At 38.0% G+C, this 25,000-nt stretch overlaps 1 protein-coding gene across 3 annotated transcripts in view; it reads right to left on the bottom strand.

The window, feature by feature from the left end:
- Positions 1-25,000, bottom strand: part of ltbp4 (latent transforming growth factor beta binding protein 4) — a 111,352-nt gene that overhangs the window by 17,365 nt on the left and 68,987 nt on the right. For 2 of the 3 annotated variants that reach the window (XM_079620088.1, XM_079620086.1), the window contains 19 exons: positions 22,774-22,938; positions 21,084-21,521; positions 20,128-20,232; positions 17,804-17,932; positions 16,341-16,466; positions 15,770-15,889; positions 15,218-15,337; positions 14,785-14,904; positions 14,583-14,702; positions 14,382-14,501; positions 14,169-14,288; positions 13,186-13,305; positions 11,626-11,745; positions 10,735-10,854; positions 10,533-10,652; positions 9,213-9,338; positions 8,523-8,648; positions 4,591-4,713; positions 3,075-3,206 (listed from right to left, as the gene is read on the bottom strand). In XM_079620088.1, coding sequence (XP_079476214.1) covers positions 3,075-3,206; positions 4,591-4,713; positions 8,523-8,648; positions 9,213-9,338; positions 10,533-10,652; positions 10,735-10,854; positions 11,626-11,745; positions 13,186-13,305; positions 14,169-14,288; positions 14,382-14,501; positions 14,583-14,702; positions 14,785-14,904; positions 15,218-15,337; positions 15,770-15,889; positions 16,341-16,466; positions 17,804-17,932; positions 20,128-20,232; positions 21,084-21,521; positions 22,774-22,938 — 2,670 coding nt within the window. The remainder of the gene's footprint in view (positions 1-3,074; positions 3,207-4,590; positions 4,714-8,522; positions 8,649-9,212; positions 9,339-10,532; positions 10,653-10,734; positions 10,855-11,625; positions 11,746-13,185; positions 13,306-14,168; positions 14,289-14,381; positions 14,502-14,582; positions 14,703-14,784; positions 14,905-15,217; positions 15,338-15,769; positions 15,890-16,340; positions 16,467-17,803; positions 17,933-20,127; positions 20,233-21,083; positions 21,522-22,773; positions 22,939-25,000) is intronic. The other variant, XM_079620087.1, reaches the window with a different exon arrangement.

Below are 25,000 nucleotides of genomic sequence, written 5' to 3'. Positions count from 1 at the left end.
AGCCAACCTAGTGTATACGACATTCTTCTTTCAGATGATCACAATCAGAGTTATATTAAAAAATGTCCTGCTCTTCCAAGCTTTATAATGGCAGTGAATGGTTGTTTATGTTTTGGAGTCCATAAAAGTGCATCTATCCATCATAAAAGTGCATCTATACATCATAAAAGTGCATCTATACATCATAAAAGTGCATCTATCCATCATAAAAGTGCATCTATACATCATAAAAGTGCATCTGTTCATCATAAAAGTGCATCTATCCATCATAAAAGTGCATCTATACATCATAAAAGTGCATCTATACATCATAAAAGTGCATCTATCCATCATAAAAGTGCATCTATACATCATAAAAGTGCACCAATACATCATAAAAGTGCATCTATTCATCATAAAAGTGCATCTATACATCATAAAAGTGCATTTATTCATCATAAAAGTGCATCTATCCGTCATAAAAGTGCATTTATCCATCATAAAAGTGCATTTATACATCATAAAAGAGCATTTATACATCATAAAAGTGCATTTATCCATCATAAAAGTGCATCTATACATCATAAAAGTGCACCAATACATCATAAAAGTGCATCTATTCATCATAAAAGTGCATCTATACATCATAAAAGTGCATTTATTCATCATAAAAGTGCATCTATCCGTCATAAAAGTGCATCTATCCATCATAAAAGTGCATAGATCTATACATCATAAAAGTGCATCTGTCCATCACTTTATCCATCATCTATCCATCATAAAACTGCATAGATCTATACATCATAAAAGTGCATCTATACATCACTTTTATGATGGATAATGACACTTTTATGATGGATAGATGCACTTTTATGATGGATAGATGCACTTTTATGATGTATAGATGCACTTTTATGATGGATAGACGCACTTTTATGATGGATAGATGCACTTTTATGAAGGATAGATGCACTTTTATCATGGATAGATGCACTTTTATGATGTATAGATGCTCTTTTATGATGTATAGATGCACTTTTATGATGGACAGATGCACTTTTATGATGGACAGATGCTCTTTTATGATGTATAAATGCACTTTTATGAAGGATAGATGCACTTTTATGATGGATAGATGCTCTTTTATGATGGATAGATGCACTTTTATGAAGGATAGATGCTCTTTTATGATGGATAGATGCACTTTTATGAAGGATAGATGCGCTTTTATGATGTATAAATGCACTTTTATGATGGACAGATGCACTTTTATGATGGACAGATGCTCTTTTATGATGTATAGATGCTCTTTTATGATGTATAGATGCACTTTTATGATGGATAGATGCACTTTTATGAAGGATAGATGCGCTTTTATGATGTATAAATGCACTTTTATGATGGACAGATGCACTTTTATGAAGGATAGATGCACTTTTATGATGTATAGATGCTCTTTTATGATGTATAGATGCACTTTTATGATGGACAGATGCACTTTTATGATGGACAGATGCACTTTTATGATGGATAGACGCACTTTTATGATGGATAGATGCACTTTTATGAAGGATAGATGCACTTTTATCATGGATAGATGCACTTTTATGATGTATAGATGCTCTTTTATGATGTATAGATGCACTTTTATGATGGACAGATGCACTTTTATGATGGACAGATGCTCTTTTATGATGTATAAATGCACTTTTATGAAGGATAGATGCACTTTTATGATGGATAGATGCTCTTTTATGATGGATAGATGCACTTTTATGAAGGATAGATGCTCTTTTATGATGTATAGATGCACTTTTATGAAGGATAGATGCGCTTTTATGATGTATAAATGCACTTTTATGATGGACAGATGCACTTTTATGATGGACAGATGCTCTTTTATGATGGACAGATGCTCTTTTATGATGTATAAATGCTCTTTTATGATGTATAAATGCACTTTTATGAAGGATAGATGCACTTTTATGATGGATAGATGCACTTTTATGAAGGATAGATGCACTTTTATGATGGATAGATGCACTTTTATGAAGGATAGATGCACTTTTATGATGGATAGATGCTCTTTTATGATGTATAGATGCACTTTTATGAAGGATAGATGCACTTTTATGAAGGATAGATGCACTTTTATGATGGATAGATGCACTTTTATGATGGATAGATGCTCTTTTATGATGGACAGATGCTCTTTTATGATGTATAGATGCACTTTTATGATGGATAGATGCACTTTTATGAAGGATAGATGCACTTTTATGATGGATAGATGCTCTTTTATGATGGATAGATGCACTTTTATGATGGATAGATGCACTTTTATGATGGATAGATGCTCTTTTATGATGGACAGATGCTCTTTTATGAAGGATAGATGCACTTTTATGATGGATAGATGCACTTTTATGATGGATAGATGCTCTTTTATGATGGACAGATGCTCTTTTATGATGTATAGATGCACTTTTATGAAGGATAGATGCGCTTTTATGATGTATAAATGCACTTTTATGATGGACAGATGCACTTTTATGATGGACAGATGCTCTTTTATGATGTATAAATGCACTTTTATGAAGGATAGATGCCCTTTTATGAAGGATAGATGCACTTTTATGATGGACAGATGCTCTTTTATGATGTATAAATGCACTTTTATGAAGGATAGATGCACTTTTATGATGTATAAATGCACTTTTATGATGTATAAATGCACTTTTATGAAGGACAAATGCACTTTTATGAAGGATAGATGCCCTTTTATGAAGGATAGATGCCCTTTTATGAAGGATAAATGCACTTTTATGAAGGATAGATGCACTTTTATGATGGATAGATGCACTTTTATGATGAATAGATCCACTTATGGATTTCAAAACATAAACAACCATTCAATGCCATTATAAAGCTTGGAAGAGCCAGACATTTTTTTAAACATAACTTCGATTGTGTTATTCTGAAAGAAGAATGTCCTATACATCTAGGATGACTTGAGGGTGAGTAAATCAGGGGCTAATTTTCATTTTTTTGGGTGAACTATCCCTTTAAGTGTGTGTGATCTGTGTCTTACTCACCCACACACTCTCCTGTGGCAGTGATGTGGTATCCGGGCTCGCAGGACGCCACACAGTGGAACGAGCCGATGGTGTTCTCGCAGCGCTGAGATCCACACACACTGCTCTCTGAGTCCACACACTCGTTCACATCTGCAGGAGGACACACTTCAGGTGAGATCTGCCCTACACACACACTCATCCATGCGTGATGTCCTCGCTTGTGACAGAGTCAGGCCTTTGCCTTTTTTCTGCTCTCCGTATGCATGCTTTTCTGTTAACCTCACATTTTATTCACAAATAAAGCTTTAAACGATCTAAAAACAATTATTCTGTCTTTTAATGGTATTATAATAAAGACGGTAACACTTTACATTAGTTAACTACCTTAGTATTATATTTGACAATAGTGGTCCTGACAGAAACTGTAACAAATTAATTGCTTATTGTTAGTTCATGTTAGTCAATGCATTAAGTAAAGATTAATGCCCTTCGAGGTGTCCATTGTCAGGTATTAATGGACGACGGCGAGGTGTGAACCGTCCGACGCGCAGCGGAGAACTCCTTTACTAGGTGTCCTACATCACTTTTTAATGGACACCCTGCAGCCAATCAGAATTGAGTATTTACCCAGACCATGGTATAATGTAAACTAATGAACCTTATTGTAAAGTGTTATCATAAAAGCTTTTCAATGTTTTTCTCTGTTATGAATTTCAATGGAAGCTTGTTTCCGCCACTGAATAAAACAATCAAAAAGGTCATTTGTGACTTTTTCCTGAGAATTGTAAGATATAAACTCGCAATAGTGTGTTATAAATTATAATATTGTATATGACCATCTCAATAATTTAATTAAATGTCCCCAATACTGGTATGTGTGTGTGTGAATGTGTGTGTGTGTCTGAGCATGTCTGAGTGTGTCTGCGTGTGTGTGTGTATGTGTGTGTGTGCGCGTAAACGTGTGTGCGCATGTGAGTGTGAGTGTGTGTGCGAGCGTGCATGTGTGTGCGCATGTGAGTGTGAGTGTGTGTGCGAGTGTGTGTGTGTGTGTGCGTGTGTGTGTGCGCGTGTGGGCATGTGTGTGTGCGAGTGTGTGTGTATGTGCGTGTGTGCGCATGTGAGTGTGAGTGCGTGTGTGTGTGTGCGTGTGTACGTGTGTGTGTGTGTGCGCGCGTGGGCATGTGAGTGTGTGTGTGAGCATTCGTGCGTGTGTGTGTGTGCGCGTGTGAGTGTGTGTGCGAGCGTGCGTGCGTGTGTGTGCGCGTGTGTACGTGTGTGTGTGTGTGTGCGCGCGTGGGCATGTGAGTGTGTGTGCGAGCGTGCGTGCGTGTGTGTGCGCGCGTGTGTGTGTGTGCGCGTGGGCATGTGAGTGTGTGTGAGCGCGTGTGAGTGTGAGTGTGTGTGCGAGCGTGTGTGCGTGTGTGTGCGCGTGTGTGTGTGTGTGTGTGTGTGTGTGTGTGTGTGCGCGCGCGTGGGCATGTGAGTGTGTGTGTGCGCGCGTGCATACGTGCACACGCGTGAGTGTGTGTGTTACCCAGGCAGGCGGTTCTCTCTGGGTTGGTGGTGAAGCCGGTCTGGCAGTGGCACAGGAACGATCCCTCAGTGTTGGTGCAGCGGCCGTCCTGGCAAACTCCCTCTTGAATGCACTCGTCCACATCTGGACACACACATGCACACACTCCGGCATGACATCATCGTCATCAGTAATGCTCAGGCTCAAAACATGTGTTCTCCTGACAATGTGCTGAGATTGAGCTCTGAACGACACAGACTGAGCTGAAGTTACAGGATCAGCGGACGACTGGCCATTAACATGTGGATCACATCTCTTAAACACGGCTGTCAAATTAGACAAATTACTGAAAGATGCTCTATAGTTGTCAAAAAACAAAAGCGTGCAAAAAAAGAAAAGAAATATGCCACCCAGGCACTGAATAAACATTTGTGCTTTTTAAGATATTGCCTTTCATAAAAAAGCTGTGTGTGAATGTAAAGCTCTGCAAAGATTCTGAACTGCTTGATACGAGTCGGTGATTCCATTATTTGCATAATGCCAGCCTGTGGTCTTGATTGGCTGAGCAGTGTCTCTTAGCTCCGCCCTCAAACACTGTAGTGTATCTGAGACTGGAAGAGTTTGGTTCGTGTTGTTCATGTCGAGAAGACGCTGTTTTCTGCTGACAAAGCAAATCCACTTTGATGAGATCGATACGGTAAAACCCACGCCATCGTTACTGTTCGTATCACTGAGATCAAGAGCTGAGATTCAGATATGATAATGAGCGTTTGGATTCTGACCAATCACAGCAGAGCAGCTCTCAAAGAGGCGGGGCTTAGAGAAACTGAATCTTTGATCGAAGCGTTTCAGAGACTGAGAGAATAGAGCTGATGCTGTGATGGATATTATGAGGAAATTCAAGTGTTTTTGACGTTGGATGCACATAAATCTGTTTGGGAAACAAAATTATAAACCTTTAAAATAACATAATAGGGGCAATTAAAACTATATGCACTTACAATATAAATTTCAATGACCAAATGATGCAATACATACAATAAGTGCTATATTTGAGTCGGAGTGCAGATGTTTTCCTGTATAATTATCCTGCATCTTGATTTTATCTAACAGGGTGTGTGGTGGACGCGTCGAAAGGAGAAATGTTTACTTCAAGCTTTTGAGTAATGCAGTTATGTGAATCATTTCATCCAAGAGTTAAGTAACTTTTCACATTCGAGAGATTTTCTTTTAAAACAACTCCCTAATGACAACTGAAGAATTCATAAAAACAATCCAAATCCAAGGTCGGGAAGAAAAACATCGTGAAGAGGCAAAAACAACGCAAGAAGTGCTCAACATACACAGTTCAGGCATTGCTCAGAGTAAAGCCAGACAAGGGAGGATTAAAGGGCAAATTGCAGGTTAGAGCACCCAACAAGCCAATGTATAGACAAATTATGTAGGAGCTAGATTTAAATATAAAGAAAAATGATTATTTAATTTTTTTTTATGTTAAGGCGAGACACTACAGGTGAATAGGGTAAAGATTTTAACTAGCAGATTATATCACCATGAAACTTCCCCAGTTGATTACTACATTAAGAATAAAAAAGTATTACAAGTTTTCTGTAATTTAATGTTTAAATATGCAAATTTGGCAATATATAATTAAATATGTGCTAATTTGCATATATTAACTAAATAACTAAATCTGAGTATTGGATAAAGCCAGGTTAAAAATTATTTTTTCATTGTGTTCACATATTAGATGGAAAAAAAATACAGAGGGATTTATGGATATCTACTTTTGCTATCCTGTAAATCAGAATATACTGTCAATAGCCTTAAAAAAATTATTTTCGCCATGTTATTTGGAATAAAATGTTATATAAATCAGGCTATGAATAATATATTTACAAATCCCTCAGTAAATGTCTTCATAATATAACTAGGCGCAAGACTGGAAGGTTTGGTGTATATCGGTGCGACTGAAGTGGAGATTTCGGACTTGGAGAATGAGAGAAAAGTCATTTTGAGAAAACGGGCTTTAAAGATTTATCATCAGCCGATGAGATTGCGCTTTCAGCCCTTTTACTTTAACGATTGGTTGCTGATAAAAAGGAAATTACCATATTTGGATCCGACAGCATTGTACAGGAGAGAGAGAGCTTTCTAACGGTGTGTGTGATGACAGGAGACAGAGATCGCGGATCATGATGATTTATAACGACAACTTTTGATGAATTTATGAGAAATCTACAGACGCAAAAAGAAAAAGTGTAGTAAAATAAAGACCTAAATGTGTATTTCAGACTTTTTTTCACCACAAGTCTGAAAGAAGATGTTATTGAAGACAAATATCCCAAAACCTCAAAATTGACCAGTAAAAAAAAAACGATGTTTTTGCCTGCCGTGTCTCGCCTTAAAGGGATATAGTTTGGCCAAAAATTATATTAAACCCATGATTTACTCACCCTCAAGCCGTTCGAGACGCATATGTCAATAATTTTTCAGACGAACACATTTTCAGTTATTTTAGAAAATGTCTTAGATCTTTCAGTGGTTATAATGTCAAGTTATGGGGACCAACTCCTTCAAGTCCCAAAAATGTGCATGCATCCTCCACAAAAGTAATCCGTCCGGCTCCAGGGGGATAAAGAAGGCCTTCTGAGGGTAATCCGTGCGGTTTTGTCGTAAAAATATACATATTTAAAGCTTTATAAATTAAAATAACTGGCTTCCGGCACGCATTCACGGGAGATGGTTGCCGGCGTAGGAAGCGTCGTGACGTAGAACGAACGCGACAGCGCAGCCAGAGAGCAGAGCAAAACAAAACTACACGTTCGTTCTACGTCACGACGCTTCCTACGGATCATTTGTAGAGGTTAAGTTGCACATGATGGAAGACCAGCCAGATGAAAAGGCTGGAATGAAGTCAGCTATATTGACGGCTGACTGACAATAGACCCACAGAGAGAGAGAGAGAGGTGTGTGTGAGGATGAGAGAATGGGACGCAGATTAGCAGTGTTGCGCTGCTTTCTGTGCGTGATGAGAGTGTTGTCGAGAGACAACAGGAATGTATTGAAAGCACATGTTGAGTAAGGGAAATACTATACCAGTGGGCAAGGAAAGAAGAGGATCATCGACCGTTCGCAAAGACCCGCCCCCCTTAGTTACTGTTGTTATGTCCGACAAGCTACGCCGCTCTCACACACACCATGTTCTCACGCAGTGAAAAACACATCGCGGAGCAGAGAGAAGACTGACAGACACAGACCAGCTTACTTTTGATATTAAACATATTAAACAAAGTCTCACCGTTCAAATTTGGTCATTTTTGTAAAGAAATGTAAACAATAAATAGCGTTTTGTGGCTCTTTAATGTGTGTGTCAGATCGCTCAGTTAAAGCCGCTCGTGACCCGATCATCTCTTCCTTCTAGTTCATTTATAGCATCAAATAAACATGAATGAACATCAGAAGGAATGTTGTTTTAACCACGGAAAGACGTCAGTACACTCCGCTTCTCAAGCTCAAATCCTCCAATGTTAATCTACTAACTCTCCTGACTGCTTTGTCGGACAAAATGGCGGATGGTGAAGTATGATTGGTCAGATCACCTGTCAATCAAACTCCCTGCGAAGAATCAATTAAGTGCCTTGCCGGTGTCCTTGTTCGGTGGAGTCGCGCAGGTACAGTCGATGGTCTTTACCCGAGTCGGTCTTCACACGAGGAGGCAGAACACGAGAGCTGAACGCTTCCGCTACATAGATATCATGCTTTCAAACGCCAGCCTCTCGTCTGGGTCTCGGCCCAGCAATTAGCACAGCAAAAGCAAATAATCCAAAAATTAGGAGAAATCGAAACTGGCCGTCGGACAACGCTCCACGTGAGTGCTATAACATTTAAACTGCAATATGTGTGTTTTTACATAATTAAACTGCAATCATGTGTGACGACTGGTGTCATACCTTGGCAGGACGTCCCGTTAATGGCGCTCGTGTAGCCGTGCGCACATACACACTTAAACGAGCCGTCAGTGTTCACACACTCTCCGCTCGGGAAGCAGAAATCTCCTTCCAGACACTCGTTGATGTCTGAGCCAGCGGATGACGGCGCGCCATAATGGGAGAAATTAGTTAAAAACAATAGCATGAGAGAGTATGAAAGTGTGTGTTGCTTTCTTTGAACTGAATGAGAATTGAATGTAATATGTGCGCCTGGACGACAAAACCAGTCACATGGGTCAATTTTTTTAAATGAGATTTATACATCATCTGAATAATTAAGCTTTCTATTGATGTGTGGTTTGTTAGGATAGGACAATATTTGGTCGAGATACAACTATTGAAAATCTGGAATCTGAGGAAAAATCGAAACAAAAGAAGGAGAAAATCTCCTTTAAAGTTGTGCATTTATGTTCACGATTGTGCTGCATTCACTCACAAAAATACATGTTTTATATATTTATGGTAGGAAATTGACAAAATATATTCATGGAACATGATCTTTACTTAATATCCTGATGATTTTTGGCATAAAAGAAAAATTGATAATTTTGACCCATATAATGTATAGTTGCTATTGCCACATATATACCCGTGCGACTGTGACTGGGTTTGTGGTCCAGGGTCACATGTTTACTTTGAATGGTCTCTGACCTCGACACTGGCGCCGTGGACCGGCTGCTCTGTACCCTGGCAAGCAGTCGCAGCGATACGACCCGTCCGTGTTCACACACACACTCTCCGGCCCACACACCTGAGGACTCGCACACTCATCAGTGTCTGAAGGGGAAACAAACAGCTTGTGACAATGCAGAATCATAAAAGCTGTGCCTGGATTCATGTGTTTGAGTCATCATATCATACTTTTTGCAAGAATATAGTCATAATTAAGTTAAGACCATTTTAAACCATCTCTCTGACCCTCCCGCCCTTTTTTAAATCATAAAATGTCAATCAAATGAATAAATATGTTTGTTTTTTTAATTCATGAAATGTCAATCAAATTAATAAACATACAGTATGTTTAAAAATAAATATAAGTTTAATAAATAAAAAAATCATGAAATGTGTCAATAAAAAAATTATTATATATTTTAAAAAATCATGAAATGTCAGTAACCAAATATAAATGTTAAAAAAACTATGAAGAAATTTGTGAATAAAATGGAAAATAAAGAAATCTCAAACCAAATGAAACGTCTCAATAAATACTGTAAATGTCAGAATCAAATGTAGAATGCCTCAATGTTATTTGGAAAAATGTTTTATTATTTATGCATTTACTAAAATATTTCATGATTGAATTATTTATTAACATATTTTATTTATTCCCTGAAAATATATGTATTATTAAAAACATTTATTTTATTGACAAATTTCGTGATGTTTTTAAAAAATAAACATATTTATTAATTTTATTGACACATTTCATAATTTATTTAGTTAAAATATTATTTGTTTAAATATGTTTTAATTACCTTTTTTAATGCTAGTGTGCTGTAGTCTATAATTTGATATAATATTATAAATATAGTTTTGAAGGTGATTTTAAGAGACAGATTCCTTCCAACCCTCCCTCGACCCGACACCTTTTATCTCTCTCTCCACATGATGCAAACACAAACTCTAGGCGGATACAGATAATTGTGCTGAGACTCGAGTCCTGCCATCTGTAGGCCACATGCACACACACACACACACACACACACACACACACACACACACACACACACACACACACACACACACACACACACACACACACACACACACACACACACACACACACACACACACACACACACACACACACACACACACACACACACACACACACACACACACACACACACACACACACACACAACTGCAAGATGACTTGCAAGTATGCACAGCCGTATTTCCGAAGATTAAACCCGGCGCGGTGAGTCAGGTGTCGGAAACGCCTGCGGTTGGAGGTTAAGCTCATCTAACCTGTGCAGCGTCCGTTCTGCATGCTGTGCCCGTCTCTGCAGGGAACACACTTATACGAGCCCGGAGAGTTCAGGCACTGCTGACCGGGACACTGCAGCGGGTCCAAGCACTCGTCAATGTCTGATAAAGGAACAGATGTAGAGCTTGTGTGAATGCTATTGGATGAAGAGATTAAATGACAGCCGTGTGTGTGTTCTCTTACCCGTGCAAGCGCTGTCCTGTAGCTGGAAGCCCACGGCACACACACACCTGAAGCTGCCGGGAGTGTTTCTACACTGGCCATTAGTGCAGCGCGTCGGGTTCAGACGACATTCATCTGTGTCTGAACACACACAAGTGAGACGCACAAATGTATTCAAATCAGTCTTAGTCAAATTTGAAAATTGTAGCATTGGCAATAAAATATAAAGAGGTAATTGTGACTATATATCTCGAAATATAAGTCTGTTTGGCCATTTTGGTAGTGCAAAGCATTTTGGTGTGCTTGTGTTGTTTTTAAATGTGCTATAGAAATACAAGTTGACTGATAATTGTGACTGTGTCTCATAATTACATGGAGACTTTTGGAAATAGGCTCATTGTCAATCTCCCCTAGAGTCAAACAGTTTAAGAGTTTTACTGTTTTCGAATCCATTCAGCCGATCTCCGGGTCTGGCGGTAGCACTTTTAGCTTAGCTTAGCATAGATCATTGAGTCTGATTAGACCGTTAGCATTTCTCTCAAAAAAATGACCAAAGAGTTTAATTTTCTGTCGGTCTTGGTACACGATGTAACTACAGAATAGTCAAGGTTTAAATAGGAAAAATATCGAAACTCTTTAGTCATTTTTTTGAGAGAGATGCTAACGGTCTAATCAGATTCAACGATCTATGCTAAGCTAAGCTAAAAGTGCTACCGCCAGACCCGGAGATGATATCGGCTGAATGGATTCGAAACGGTAAAACTGTTTAACTCTCGGGGAGATGGACAATGAGCCTATTTCCCCAAAAAAGTGGAGTTTTCCTTTAGAAAAAGAAACCACTTCCCCTTTATTTTTAATTTTTGTAACCTAATTAAATCAACGTTATATGTGAAGATCCACATGAAGCGATACCTTGGCAGTGTCCATCGAGAAGCTCAAAGCCTGGCTGACAGGAGACACACTTGAAGGAGCCGACCGAGTTCACACACTCTTTTCCCGGGCACTGAAGCTCATTTTCACACTCGTCCACATCTGGAGCGAGGTACGAAACAATCATTTTGTGAATGGAACAACTTTTAGGATGAAATCTGTAATGATCCCTTGTGAAAAACAAGTGCGCTTAATTGTAGCGAATGTGCACTTTTAGTGTACTTCACAGTAGTAGTATAAAAAGTATATTTAAAAGAAACTGTACTTGCAGATAATATACTTTTTTTAATGCAATAAAAGACCGCTTAAGTGCACTTAAAGAGATACACATTTTAGGACTGTTTTTTTAACACACTCGAGTACACTTTCAAAAAAGTGCAATTAGTAATGTCAAATTAAAAGGTTTACTTTAAAGTACATTTTAAATAATTTAGTTTTAAATCTCTTGTCATGCTTTGAAGAAGTACACTTATTTTGATGTGTTAACTACCAAAGCACATGTAGAGTACTTGGATATCATTTGAACTGAATTTTGTTATTTGGTGTTACATTTAAGGTTAATATATTTTTTAAATGTATTAAATTGCTACTTCATCATTACAAATGTGTGATTACAAATGTATTTAAAAACGGTACATGACACACTAGTTTCAATAGAAAGTATATTAAAGTATATTTTAGTTTATCATAAATGCTTGTCAGTAAATTCAGCAGAACACTTTAACCATATTTCATAAGACAATAGAAATAACTATTAAATTATATATAGATATATATAGTGAATCCTACTTCAGTGGGTCAAAAACACTCTCAAGTTCAACTAATTGCATTTAATACAATTGTGAATTCTAATCCATTTTTCATTTAATTGCATTTAGAATAGAATAGAATAATTCTTTATTGTCCACCTGGGTGGAAATTTTTCTTTGGCTCACCAAACATACAATACAAGTAGACATACAAACAACGTCTCAAACGTAATAAGGAAATATTTCTAGATAAATAAAAAAGAAAAAGATACAATGTAAAATATCATAATGTGAATAAATATACTTAAATACATTAAGATAACAGCTCATTTGTTGTTGTCACTTAATTTGATTAAGGATGCTAATGGCATTTTGGAATAAAATATTTTTTAAAAGTACTTTTAGCCAGAGGCACTCTGAAGCGCCGCCCAGACTTCAGAAGTTCAAACTCGCTAGAGAGGGGGTGAGTACTATCTACAGTGATTTTCCTAGCTTTCCTCCTTGTTCTGTCAATGTATATTTGGGTCACGTGTTTTTGTGGTTTTCCTACTATTTTACTAGCCATTGACACTATTCTGTTGAGCTTTTTCTTAAGCTTGCAATTTAAATGGCCAAACCAAGCAGAGAGATGAAAAGTTTCATCAACCCTTTCAATGTGTGTGATATACACTAGCATTTAACATTTAACATGCAATTAAGAGTCAGAAAACATTCTGAGTTAATAATTCGCATAATAATAAAGTATGCTGAAGTGTACTTCTTTACAAGGGAAGTTCTGTCATGAAGCACAAACCTTTGCAGATGTTTGCCTCCGGTCTGAATCCAGGCCGACACACACAGCTGTAACTGCCCATGCTGTTCTCACAGCGGCCGTTAACACACAGCTCAGGAGTCTGGCGACACTCGTCGATATCTGACACAATACACAACAAGGGCATTATCAGTGACCAAGAACAAAACTAAACAGAGCAGGGAAACAGGAACTAACGGAAACAAGGCAGAATATCAAAATAAGAGTCAATAAAACAGAATATAAACCTGACAATTATTGACCAACATGAAGTAACATTCCGGCTTATGTCTAAAGAACATATATTGATTAAGTATGCTGGTCTTTATAATAATCTTTTGGTAACACTTTATTAGGGTCCAATTCTCACTATTAACTAGTTGCTTATTATCATGCATATTACTAGAATATTGGCTGTTTATTAGTACTTATAAAGCACATATTAATGCATTATTCTGCACGATAATATTCTACATCTCTTAATCCTATTAATACCTAAACTTGACAACTATCTTAATAATATTATTATTGTAGAACATTGTAGTAATTAGGAGTTTATTGAGACAAAAGTCTTAATAGTGAGAATTGGACCCTAATCTAAAGTGTGACCTATCTTTTTTACTTTGTGTTAATGTTTTTGTCTTTGGAATTTTTTTATTTTATTTTTTTTAATTAATTAAAATTTAAATTTTTGAACCAAACCATACATTTAATTTGAGAAAAAAAAATGCTGTTACTAATTGCACTGTAAAAAATAACTTTAAAAAGTAAGTTGTTGCGCTGCATTAAAATTTTAAGTTAAGTCAACTTAAATCAAATTTGAAGTTGTATAAAAAAGTTAAATTGGGGAAATATATTCTAAAACAAAATTTTCAATTGTGATAGCTAATTGCAACGTAACCTCAGTATTGATAGGTTACAATTATAATGCAATTATACAATTTTAACAGTCCATTCATGGTTAAATGTCAGTGTGTTGTTGTTACCTGAGCATGCTCCATTTTTAAGAGTAAATCCAGGCCTGCAGGAAACACACCTATACGATCCCTGAGAGTTCACACACTCCTGTCCAGGACACTGCAATGGATCCTCACACTCATTCACATCTGCGTCCACATGCACACACACATATGACTTACAGGAATTATTTCAAACCCAGTTTTTCATGATTGGTTTTGCATGAAGATGAAGAATCATACCTGAGCAGGTGCCGCCCTGCAGTCTGAAGCCAGTCCTACACACACACCTGAAGCTGCCAGGTGTGTTTTCACACAGTCCGTTCGAGCAAGGAGAAGGCGTCTGACGGCATTCGTCAGTATCTGGACAGATAACAGCATCCTTCATTCAGGGTCTGTACATATTTCACACGCTATGACATGCGGGTTGAAACGGTTCGTTACCTGAGCATGCTCCATTTCTAAAGCTAAATCCAGGTCTGCACGACACACACCTATACGATCCCAGAGAGTTCACACACTCCTGGCCAGGACACTGCAATGGGTCCTCACACTCATTCACATCTGTAACGTGCACATCAATCCATACACACATGAACACAACAATATAAATGTATATAATTTAAACTTAAAAGCATTTTCTTACCCACACAGGTGTTGGCCTGCGATCTGTATCCGTTCCGACACGCGCATCTGTAGCTTCCAGGTGTGTTTTCACAGCGGCCGTCGGGACATGGGGACGGGGTCCGGCGACATTCATCAATATCTGAACAAAAGAAAGAATTACGAGAACTGAGCAGAACGGGGAGCATATAAACACAGGATTAACAAGGGAACTAAACAAGGAACAGGTGAACATAATCATTAACTAGTCACTGATGAAACTAACATGGGTAAGGAGACCGCGACACTGAAAGTAGTACAAGAAATCTAAACACATGAACAAACTAAACACAATTATTGCCATAATAAGTACTTCATGTAAAAGTGTGCTAAAGTTTGCTTCTTTTTCACAAGGGAACACACGATTAGTCTGCAAAAGGAATATTACATAGTGATATTTCTGTGCCGTGTGTTACCTGAGCATTGTCCATTGAGCAGATCAAAGCCAGGCTTACAGGACACACACCTATATGAGCCCTGCGAGTTCACACACTCCTGACCCGAACAGCGCAGCGGGTCAACACACTCATCTATGTCTGAGGATAATAAAACACCACATCAAGTGTATTTGAGTTAGTTTTGGAGACAGAAAACACATGACTCATTCCTATTATGCAATACATTTTAATATCCCTATCCTGTATACACCAGGACACACACACCAGGACACACACACACACACACACACACACACACACACACACACACACACACACACACACACGTGTGGTGCTCTAAAAGTGACTTCAACAGCATTTCATTTGAGAAAACTATCGCCATATAAAAAATATAGAAAATAAGATTTCATATGTTCCTTTTAATAAACCATTGATACATTTCAATGAATTAGACATGCTTTTTGATTTCAAGAGTACAAACTGTAGCAAGCTTAATCAGTGTTATAATTATCAGGAGTTCACTGGCCCCAGGTTTGATAACCCCATTATGGGTCAAATGATTAGAATTACCTATGCAGCTGTTCTCCTGTAGCTTGTATCCAGCTCTGCACACACACCTGAAGCTGCCCAGTGTGTTCTCACAGCGGCCGTTAATACAGGGATTGGGAACCTGACGGCACTCATCAAAATCTGTGGAATCCAGCAATGATTTAACGGATCTCGTAAATCACAACATTCTAAAAACTTCCTATAAAGCACCATTGACATGAACGGTGAGTTAAAGGATAATTCCGGTACACTTTGAGTGTATTTTGTAGTTTGTTTTGGATGAACAAGAGTGGTGGACAAATACATTTTGACAATGGTTCCTGTCTCGACTTTTTGACTATTTTAGAATTGCCCATGACCGCTTTATAATGTGAGTCTATGGCCATGCACAAACATGTCCTTAACACACCCCTTAACGTTAGTTTTCAAAACTTAGACAGAAACAGGAACCATTGTCAAAATTTCTTTGTCCACCACTCTTGTTCATCCAAAACAAACTACAAACTACACTCAAAGTGTTAAATACCCGAATTATCCTTTAAAGAGGACGTGGTTATTAGCCAGCGGGCCGAAAGAATGAAGCGTCTCTAACCGACACACAGGGTCTGCTGGGAGTTGGTCTGGTATCCTGATGGACACACACAACGGAAGCTGCCGGCCGTATTCTCACACTGTCCCACAGAGCACGGCCTGGGCGTCAGCAGACACTCGTTTCTGTCTGGAGAGAGAGAGAGATGAGAGAGAGAGAGAGATGCTTCGGTCATCGTACTGCTAATATTGCTGGCTCCTGTATGATACATTACTTGTGCTTTTCCTTCATTGTATGAGGCTTTCAGTGTGTTATGATAATGCACATGCACACAGAAATTCACACAGTTAAAGCATTTGCAGATGGAGACAGAGATGATAAATAATGAGCTGGCTGACCTCTACGCGATGTCACTATGACCTTTTACCTTTAAAGCCTTGGAAGACACCAATGAGAAAGACCTTCTATAATGCCAAACATTTGTGAGTCATTGAAAATAATCTAAATTAATGGCAGTGGAAGGAACATTTAATCTCAATATGATTTAAAACCCATTTACATATTTATCTTCTTTAGAGTGTAAGTCTGCAGTGTTGCTTATTTCTTATTCTTTAGTCATGCTTTAAAGGATTAGTTCACTTTAAAAAAAAACTTTTGCTGATAATTTACTCACCCCGATGTCATCCAAGATGTCCATGTCTTTCTTTCTTCAGTCGAAAAAAGAAATGAAGGTTTTTGATGAACACATTTCTCCATATAATGGACGTCAATGGGCCCCAAACGGGTCAAGGTCCAGATGACAGTGTCAGCGCCGCTTCAACGACACCAGACGATGAATACGGGTCTTATCTAGCGAAACCATCGTCATTTCACAAATAAATAAACAAGTTTAAGTTTTATAAGCACAAACGCTCGCCTTGCTCTGTTCTGTGATGCGTGACGTCACGTAATACGCAGTTACGTTGTAAAGGTCTCGCTTCTGTGAAGTCTATCCTGACAAAAATTTTCTTTTAGGCTTTTTAATATTCCAACACCAGGATACACACACGAGATGGGCATTTTAACCGATAAACTGACACAAAGACATTTGAATATGTGTGTATGGTCCTCCTTCCGCACATCTGTAAACACTGACTCGTCAAGCGTGACCTTTTCAACGTAACTGCGTATTACGTGACGTCACGAACGCGCATCACAGAACATGAGCAAGGCGAGCGCTTGTGCTTATAAAACTTAAACTTTTGTATTTATTTTGAAATGACGATGGTTTCGCTAGATAAGACCCGTATTCATCGTCTGGTGTCGTTTAAAGCCCGTTGAAGCGGCGCTGACACTGTCATCTGGACCTTGACCTGTTTGGGGCCCATTGACGTCCATTATATGGAGAAATGTTTTCATTAAAAACCTCAATTTCTTTTCTACTGAAGAAAGAAAGACGTGGACATCTTGGATGACATCGGAGTGAGTAAATTATCAGCAAAAGTTTTTTTTAAAGTGAACTAATCCTTTAACTCCCAGGTTCATACCTTGGCAGTGGCCTTGCTGAGGATTGAGTATATATCCAGTGTTACACACACACGTGTGTCTGCCGCCTGGCAGGTCAATACAGCGACCCGACCCGCACACCTGAGGGCGCGATTCACACACTCGGGCATCTGGGGGAAACACACACCGATTCAATATCAGGTCAGTTTGTGGTCATCTAATCAGGGGTGTGTATTCTAAAGCATGATAGCAAACTATGGTTGCAAGTTCATTCGTTATCAGCAGTTCAACGAGTCGGGTTTCCCGAAACCATCGTTCTAATGAACATCCGCAAACTTGTGTGTTTGGAACGACAGATGTGGTTAGAAGCAGAGTTTCTAGTTTTCATGACATGTGGACTCAATAAATCCTTATCTTGAGCCAAATAAGCAAGCTGACATTCAGTGCAATCTGTATATTTCATGTATACATACAAATGTCTTTTAGTTTGTCAAGAGATTCAAAGCATCGTTTTTGTGCGAATGAGCTCTAGTGCGTAAGAACGAGCCTATTATTGAATCTGGAAATAAAGCTAAATAACTGAGAAAAATTAGAAATAGTCCTCAGATGCCATGTCTGTAATTTATAGCAAAACAATCTAGCATTAATTCGATCTCAAACGAATCATTAAAATTAGTTATTACCCAACTAAGCTCGTGACTTTATTAACCAAGGTGGTTGAACGACCACTTTGCGTCAGTACGGTTCGGGAAACAGTCGTGACTCGCTAGTGGATTTCTTCATTGATGCGTCGTACTACGGCAGTGAAGCGAGTTACGTCGTTGTACGGGAATCAAACCCCAGTTTAGCCCAAGTCAATCTCAGAGGTATGCCGTGTTCATAACTTGATGGACATTTATTCATTCCTCTCCAAACCAACTTCATCGAACAATCAAACTGGATGCAAATGATGAGAAAATTACAGTGCTGAATTCAGCTCTGCATTTTTCAAGGTTGAGATGAATTTGGCGTCACTTCAACTCTGGAAATCAAAGATGTCGGTCATTTACATGAGCAGCCAATGAGTTTTTTTCTGTGCACTTCTGAGAAACACCAACACCCAACAGCTTTATTAGTGGCATTACAATAAACAACAGATTAAGAACAGCAGTGCCCAACCCAAATTCATGTAGTTGAGGACATAAACAGACCATTACCTTTTTAACTTTTACAGTTTTAACAGCTGCACAAACAACATATGTAATAGTACCTGTCCCAAATCCCGCTCTCAGCCTACACTGACTGTTAGGTCATACAAGCAGGAACTCGTGAGTACACTTCTGAATCATAAGATGACAGCTGGGATGTCCACAAGTCTCATGGGCCTTGGCCCAAATGGCACACATCATGTGCACTTGTGGTCCTGTGCGCACTTGCGCGCGTCTGTTAAGTCCACAAGACTGTAGTGTGTCCGTCCCATTTGTCATTTTAGGTTTCAGAAGGATGTTCGTGGGCGATATGCACACTTTTGCCCTCAATGAATCGAGCTCCGCAGCAGACTTCTACCCCACAGTCAGCGCCAAGAAAGTGTGGACTCGTTTCGAGAAGAATTAGGGTTAATTTTGGGACAGGGCCATGGACTTCATGAAAGGCCACATCCCCATCCAGAGCACTTTTTAGGACAGGGCCTTCAAGTCACAAGCCTAAGCTTAAGTGCACTTAGCCTAAGTGGCATTATTTATTTAATGAATCTATTATCTGCAGGTACAGTTTTTAAAAAATATATACTTTTAAGATGTCAAGTACACTACAAGTGCACATTCAATACAATTAAGCACACTTCTTAAGGAGTGATGACTTTTAAGTAAATTGTTAAAGAAATGCACCTTGTAATAATGTCAAAAAAATAATTGTTTTGATAATATTTTGTGTTGACTAACATACTAAAGCACTAAAGCATACTTGATTAGAATTTGAACTGTAATGTGTTATTCGATATTACATTAAAACTTAATATATTTTAGATGTACTAAATTGCAACTTCTTCATTGGAATGTGTAATTATACATTTATTTGAATACATGACACAAACGATTCAATAGAAATGACATTAAAGTATATTTTAGTTTACCATTAATGCTTGTCAGTACATTTGGCAGTATTTATGAAAGTACAGTAGTACAGTAATACTTAAGTCTTACTTAAGTGGGTCAAAAAGTTAATTTAATATACATTTAATGCATTTAATAAAACAAATATTTAATAAAATGCAATTAAGTTCATTGAAAACATTACACTAAAGTATATTCTTTTTAAGTATACTATTTCTGTATAGGAAAGCATGCTGAAGTGCACTTGTCTTCCCGAAGCCCCAGCGACGGCTTACCGTGTCGAGTCGGCAGTGGTCGGGATGCAGTCGGCACAGGAGGTCTAACTGGAGAAACTGGCTGTCTGTTAACCGAGGGCTGGCTGGTTTGCGTGCGGACAACAGCTGTAAACAAGTCAACCGAATTAAACACACCTCCACAACTGTGCGTTAATAAATAACTTAATAAGAAACGCTGTCACTCACGCTACTACTATTAATATTCTAATAGAATTTCATTTGAATGTTAGAATTTGACATTAATGGCGATGCATCTAATAAGTTTAGATGTAAACATACATACATCTAATAAGTTAGATGTTAAAATGCCTCTGGGAATCAATTTTAGGTGACAAATATTGCCCCTTAATAATAAAAAAAGTATTTCTGTCACTGCTGTGAACTGACCCCCGCATAGAATATGAATAATATGAATATCTTCGTGAGTCAGCTGTCAACAACAGGCCTTGGTACCAGCAACATATCAATATTATCAACAAAACTTTAAAAATATCGAAAATATTTTTGTCAATATTACACAGCCACAATGTACAGTATTAATTTTTAGACACCCCTAATGTACAGTATTAATGTATTAATGTACCTAATGTACAGTATTAATGTACCTAATGTACAGTATTAATGTACCTAATGTACAGTATTAATGTACCTAATGTACAGTATTAATGTACCTAATGTACAGTATTCATTTTTAGACACCCCTAATGTACAGTATTAATGTATTAATGTACCTAGTGTACAGTATTAATGTACCTAATGTACAGTATTAATGTACCTAATGTACAGTATTAATGTACCTAATGTACAGTATTAATGTACCTAATGTACAGTATTCATTTTTAGACACCCCTAATGTACAGTATTAATGTATTAATGTACCTAATGTAGAGTATTCATTTTTATTTCTACACAACTGCGCGTTAATATATAGCTTTATAAGGAACGCTGGAACTCACGCGTGTTCGCTCTGGCCGGCTGGTTGGTCGAGGCGGCGTTCCCAGGACGGACACTGGGAGGCTGAGGTCTGGCGTTTGTGGTTTGAGAGCCGCCACCAGTTGACAGGTTTGGATTCGGTTGAGTTATAGTGATGACCGAACCGGTCTGTGGTCCAGCGTTAGGGTTCTGTGGTCTCGTAGACTGAGAGATGGAAGGTTGTTGGACTCTGATGGTTTGCGTGTTGGTCGGTTGTTGGATTCTGGTTGACAGCGAGCTTGTTGAGTGCGTCCTGGAGATGTCAGGTTGGGATACTATGAGCTGTTTGGATGTACGGGCATTTTCGGAGACCAAGGGCGGCCCGCCGGTGTCAAGCACCTCGGCTAGTCTTTGGTTAAACTTGACGGCCGAAGACGAATAATGGTAACCCGGTCCAGCAGGACAGATCTCTTTGAAGGCAGCTGTGAACACAAGTAAAAGTCTAATGCAGTTACATTGTTTTGTTTCTTAAAGGATTAGTTCACTTCAGAATTTAAATTTCCTGATAATTTACTCTCCCCCACGTCATCCAAGATGTTCATGTCTTTCTTTCTTCAGTCGAAAAGAAATTAAGGTTTTTGAGGAAAACATTCCAGGATGTTTCTCCATATAGTGACTTCAATGGTTATCAACAAGGTCCAAATGTGAGTTTCAGTGTAGCTTCAAAGTCTCGACACGATCCCAGCCGAGGAATAAGAGTCTTATCTAGACAAACCAGCGGCCATTTTATAAAAAAAAAATATATTTATATACTTTTTAACTCATCTTGCACGAGCTCTGATGCACCACACATTACGTAATCATGTTGAAAGGTCAAGCGTGACGTAGGCGGAAGTACAGACCTAGTGTTTACAAAGCAAACGTGCAATGACTAAATCAAACGCCCTTTACAATAAATAAATAAATAAATAAACAGATAAAAGGTAAAACACAGATGTCGGATGATTTTTAAGTTGGAGGAGAAAATGACCCATTTACCAACGTGATTACGTAATGCGTGAAGTCGTGGACGTGCAAGACGAGCATTTGTGGTTAAAAAGTATATAAATGTTTATTTTTGTTATAAAATGGCCGCTGGTTTGTCTAGATGAGACTCTTATTCCTCGGCTGGGATCGTGTCGAGACTTTGAAGCTACACTGACACTCACATTTGGACCTTGTTGATAACCATTGAAGTCACTATATGGAGAAAAATCCTGGAATGCTTTCCTCAAAATCAAAAACGTTCATTTCTTTTCGACTGATGAAAAAAAGACATGAATATCCTGGATGACGTGGGGGAGAGTAAATTACCAGGAAATTTTAATTCTGAAGTGAACTAATGCTTTCATCGAGCCAGGAACGGGAAGGGTCAACCGGGACAACGTTAGAAGAACCGCAACTTGTGGTATTTAAACAAAGACAGACAAATTGCACAGTAAATATCATCTCCTTTGATATTCCTCCAGACATTTTCAAAGAAATATTGCTGGTGGTGTGGGTGGGACGGGTCCTTGAGGAACAGTTGGACTCTTCGTGTTAAAACCAAATCATGTTGTTTCAATATTCTGTGTTGTTTCAAACATCCAGCCTTCCACCAACTCTTCGCACAAAATTATGCATTGAAGATGTTTATTCCAGTGTAGTTGTTTGAAAAGACAACTGCATTCTTTGAATGCCTGAAACGTCTCTTACCCGAGCCGAAGAAAGGGCATAAGTGACACTTCTTCCCCCAGGCTTTTCCCACTCGACTGCAGCAGCAGATCTGCTTGGTGATGTTCCTCAGGATGGGAAGAGAACAGGAGCCCTGGTTCAGGATCCGGAAGCACTGGTCCTTCTCCTCCGAGATCACCTTCTGCGCTACGAGGGGGAAAACAATGCAGAATATAATTACATAGGGACACCGGTAGGGATAGGAGTCTAAACATGCAACAGATCGTGCATGCAGATATTAATGCGATCATTCATAATCATACTCCTTCTTGAAGTGATTTAAGTGGTCTTTTAAAGGGTTAGTTCACCCAACAATGAATATTCTGTCATTAATTAATTACTGACCCTCATGTCGTTCCAAACCTGTATGACTTTTCTTTTCTTTTCTGTGGAGCACAAAAGCAGGAGTTTAGAGGAATGTTCACGCTGCTCTTTTCCATACAATGAAAGCATAAAGATATGCTTAAATCTGTCTATATATGACTCATACTGTACATCTGAAGCCATCACTCTAAAAAATGCTGGGTTGTTTCCACCCAATTTTTGGGTCAAATATGGACAAACCCAAATGTTGGGTTAAAAATGTAATTTAAAAATGTAACCCAACGGCTGGGTTTGTCCATATTTGACCCAAAATTGGGTTGAAACAAACCAGCATTTTTTAGAGTGTACCCTTGTGAAAAATAAGTTCACTTGAGCACATTTTTAAAAAGAGAAATTATTAATTTATCTTGCATAATTATTAATTAAAAGTGCTTTTTTTGGCCCGCTTAAGTAGAACTTCAGTACATCTTTATACGTAACTTCATAATTACTTCTGTTTTTTTTATAAGTGTACTTTACTGCATTTTTATTGTAACAACTTAAAAAGCACTTTTAATGTGATATTATTACTAACTGCACTGTTTAAAAGTGTACTTAAGTGTGTTAAGAAACAGTCACGAAAGCGTATCTCTTTCAGTGCACTCAAGTGGCCTTTTCTCATTAACATTAACAAGACTTATATAGAACCTGTTTTTAAATTGCAAAAACGTGCCATTCGCGTTGTAAATGGAAGCGAATATAGGGCCCACACAAATCCAATATTTAGACAGTTAAAAACTTTAAAATTCAATGATTTATTAGAATATAGCCTTCTAAAAATGATGTATAAAGCTCATCTGAAAACATTACCGGATAAATTGCTAAATAGATTCATCAAGAGAGTTAGTATATTCAATTCTTTCAGAAACCCGAGTTTAGAACAAAATTAAAGGAAAGATGTGTCTCAATACAAGGTGTCAGTCTGTGGAACAATCTAAATAGTGAAATTAAAACTTAAAACATTAATTAAAACATCGTTTTTTGTTTTTAAGAAGAGTGTAAAAGCATTACTAATAGAAAAATATAATGCATCAATTTAGCAGGAAATGTGATATTTGATTTATGTCTTTGTATATGTGTACAAAGTAGACGTGTGTTGTAAGCGCACCTCTTTGGAATTGTAATTTAACTTATGTTGATAAGGGGCAGATAATATAAGTTTATCTTCTTTCTGCTCCTTTTCATTTCTTTTTCAAAAGAATGAAATAAAATATTAATGTTTATTTTATGTTTAATGTTTAATTTATAATTAATATAAATGAAATGAACATTATATAGTGTGAGTAACAGTTTAGAATTGAAGACATAATTCAGTGAAATCTTGCTTCTAAACCAAAAAAAAATAGTTTAATAATAATGCGGCAGATGCCAACATTTTTTATTGTACTTTTTTTTTTTTTTGCCTGCTCATCACAGAAATATATTGTATGACTTAGAATTTAGTGCACAACTTAAATTGTTAATCACGGTTTACTTTTATCGTATGGGAAAAGAGCAGCTTGGACATTCTTCAAAACTTCTCCTTTTGTGCTCCACGGAAGAAAGCAAGGTCGTACGGGGTGGGAATGATGCGAGTAAATTATTCTTTTGGGAACTATTCCTTCAAGTTGGTTGCGTTTGTCATGGACGTCATACTTGCGCAAATAGCTTAACACAACAGCCCCAGGGAAATAAATATCTCTGCTCCTCATTCTACATTGACATCATTCTTTACACTTTTGGCGCTTTGATTGGTTCAGCAGCACAAACAAAGTTTAAAGTAGAGCCAGGCATACAATAATCAGCCACAGAGCCACTGGAAATGACACACAGATCAGCAAATCACAATGTAGTACACATGACGTAC

Source organism: Phoxinus phoxinus (genome assembly GCF_949152265.1).
Source record: "Phoxinus phoxinus genome assembly, chromosome: 8".
NCBI lineage: Eukaryota > Metazoa > Chordata > Actinopteri > Cypriniformes > Leuciscidae > Phoxinus > Phoxinus phoxinus.
The sequence above is the reverse complement of the archived record's forward strand: the minus strand, read 5'-3'. Positions and strand labels throughout refer to the sequence as shown.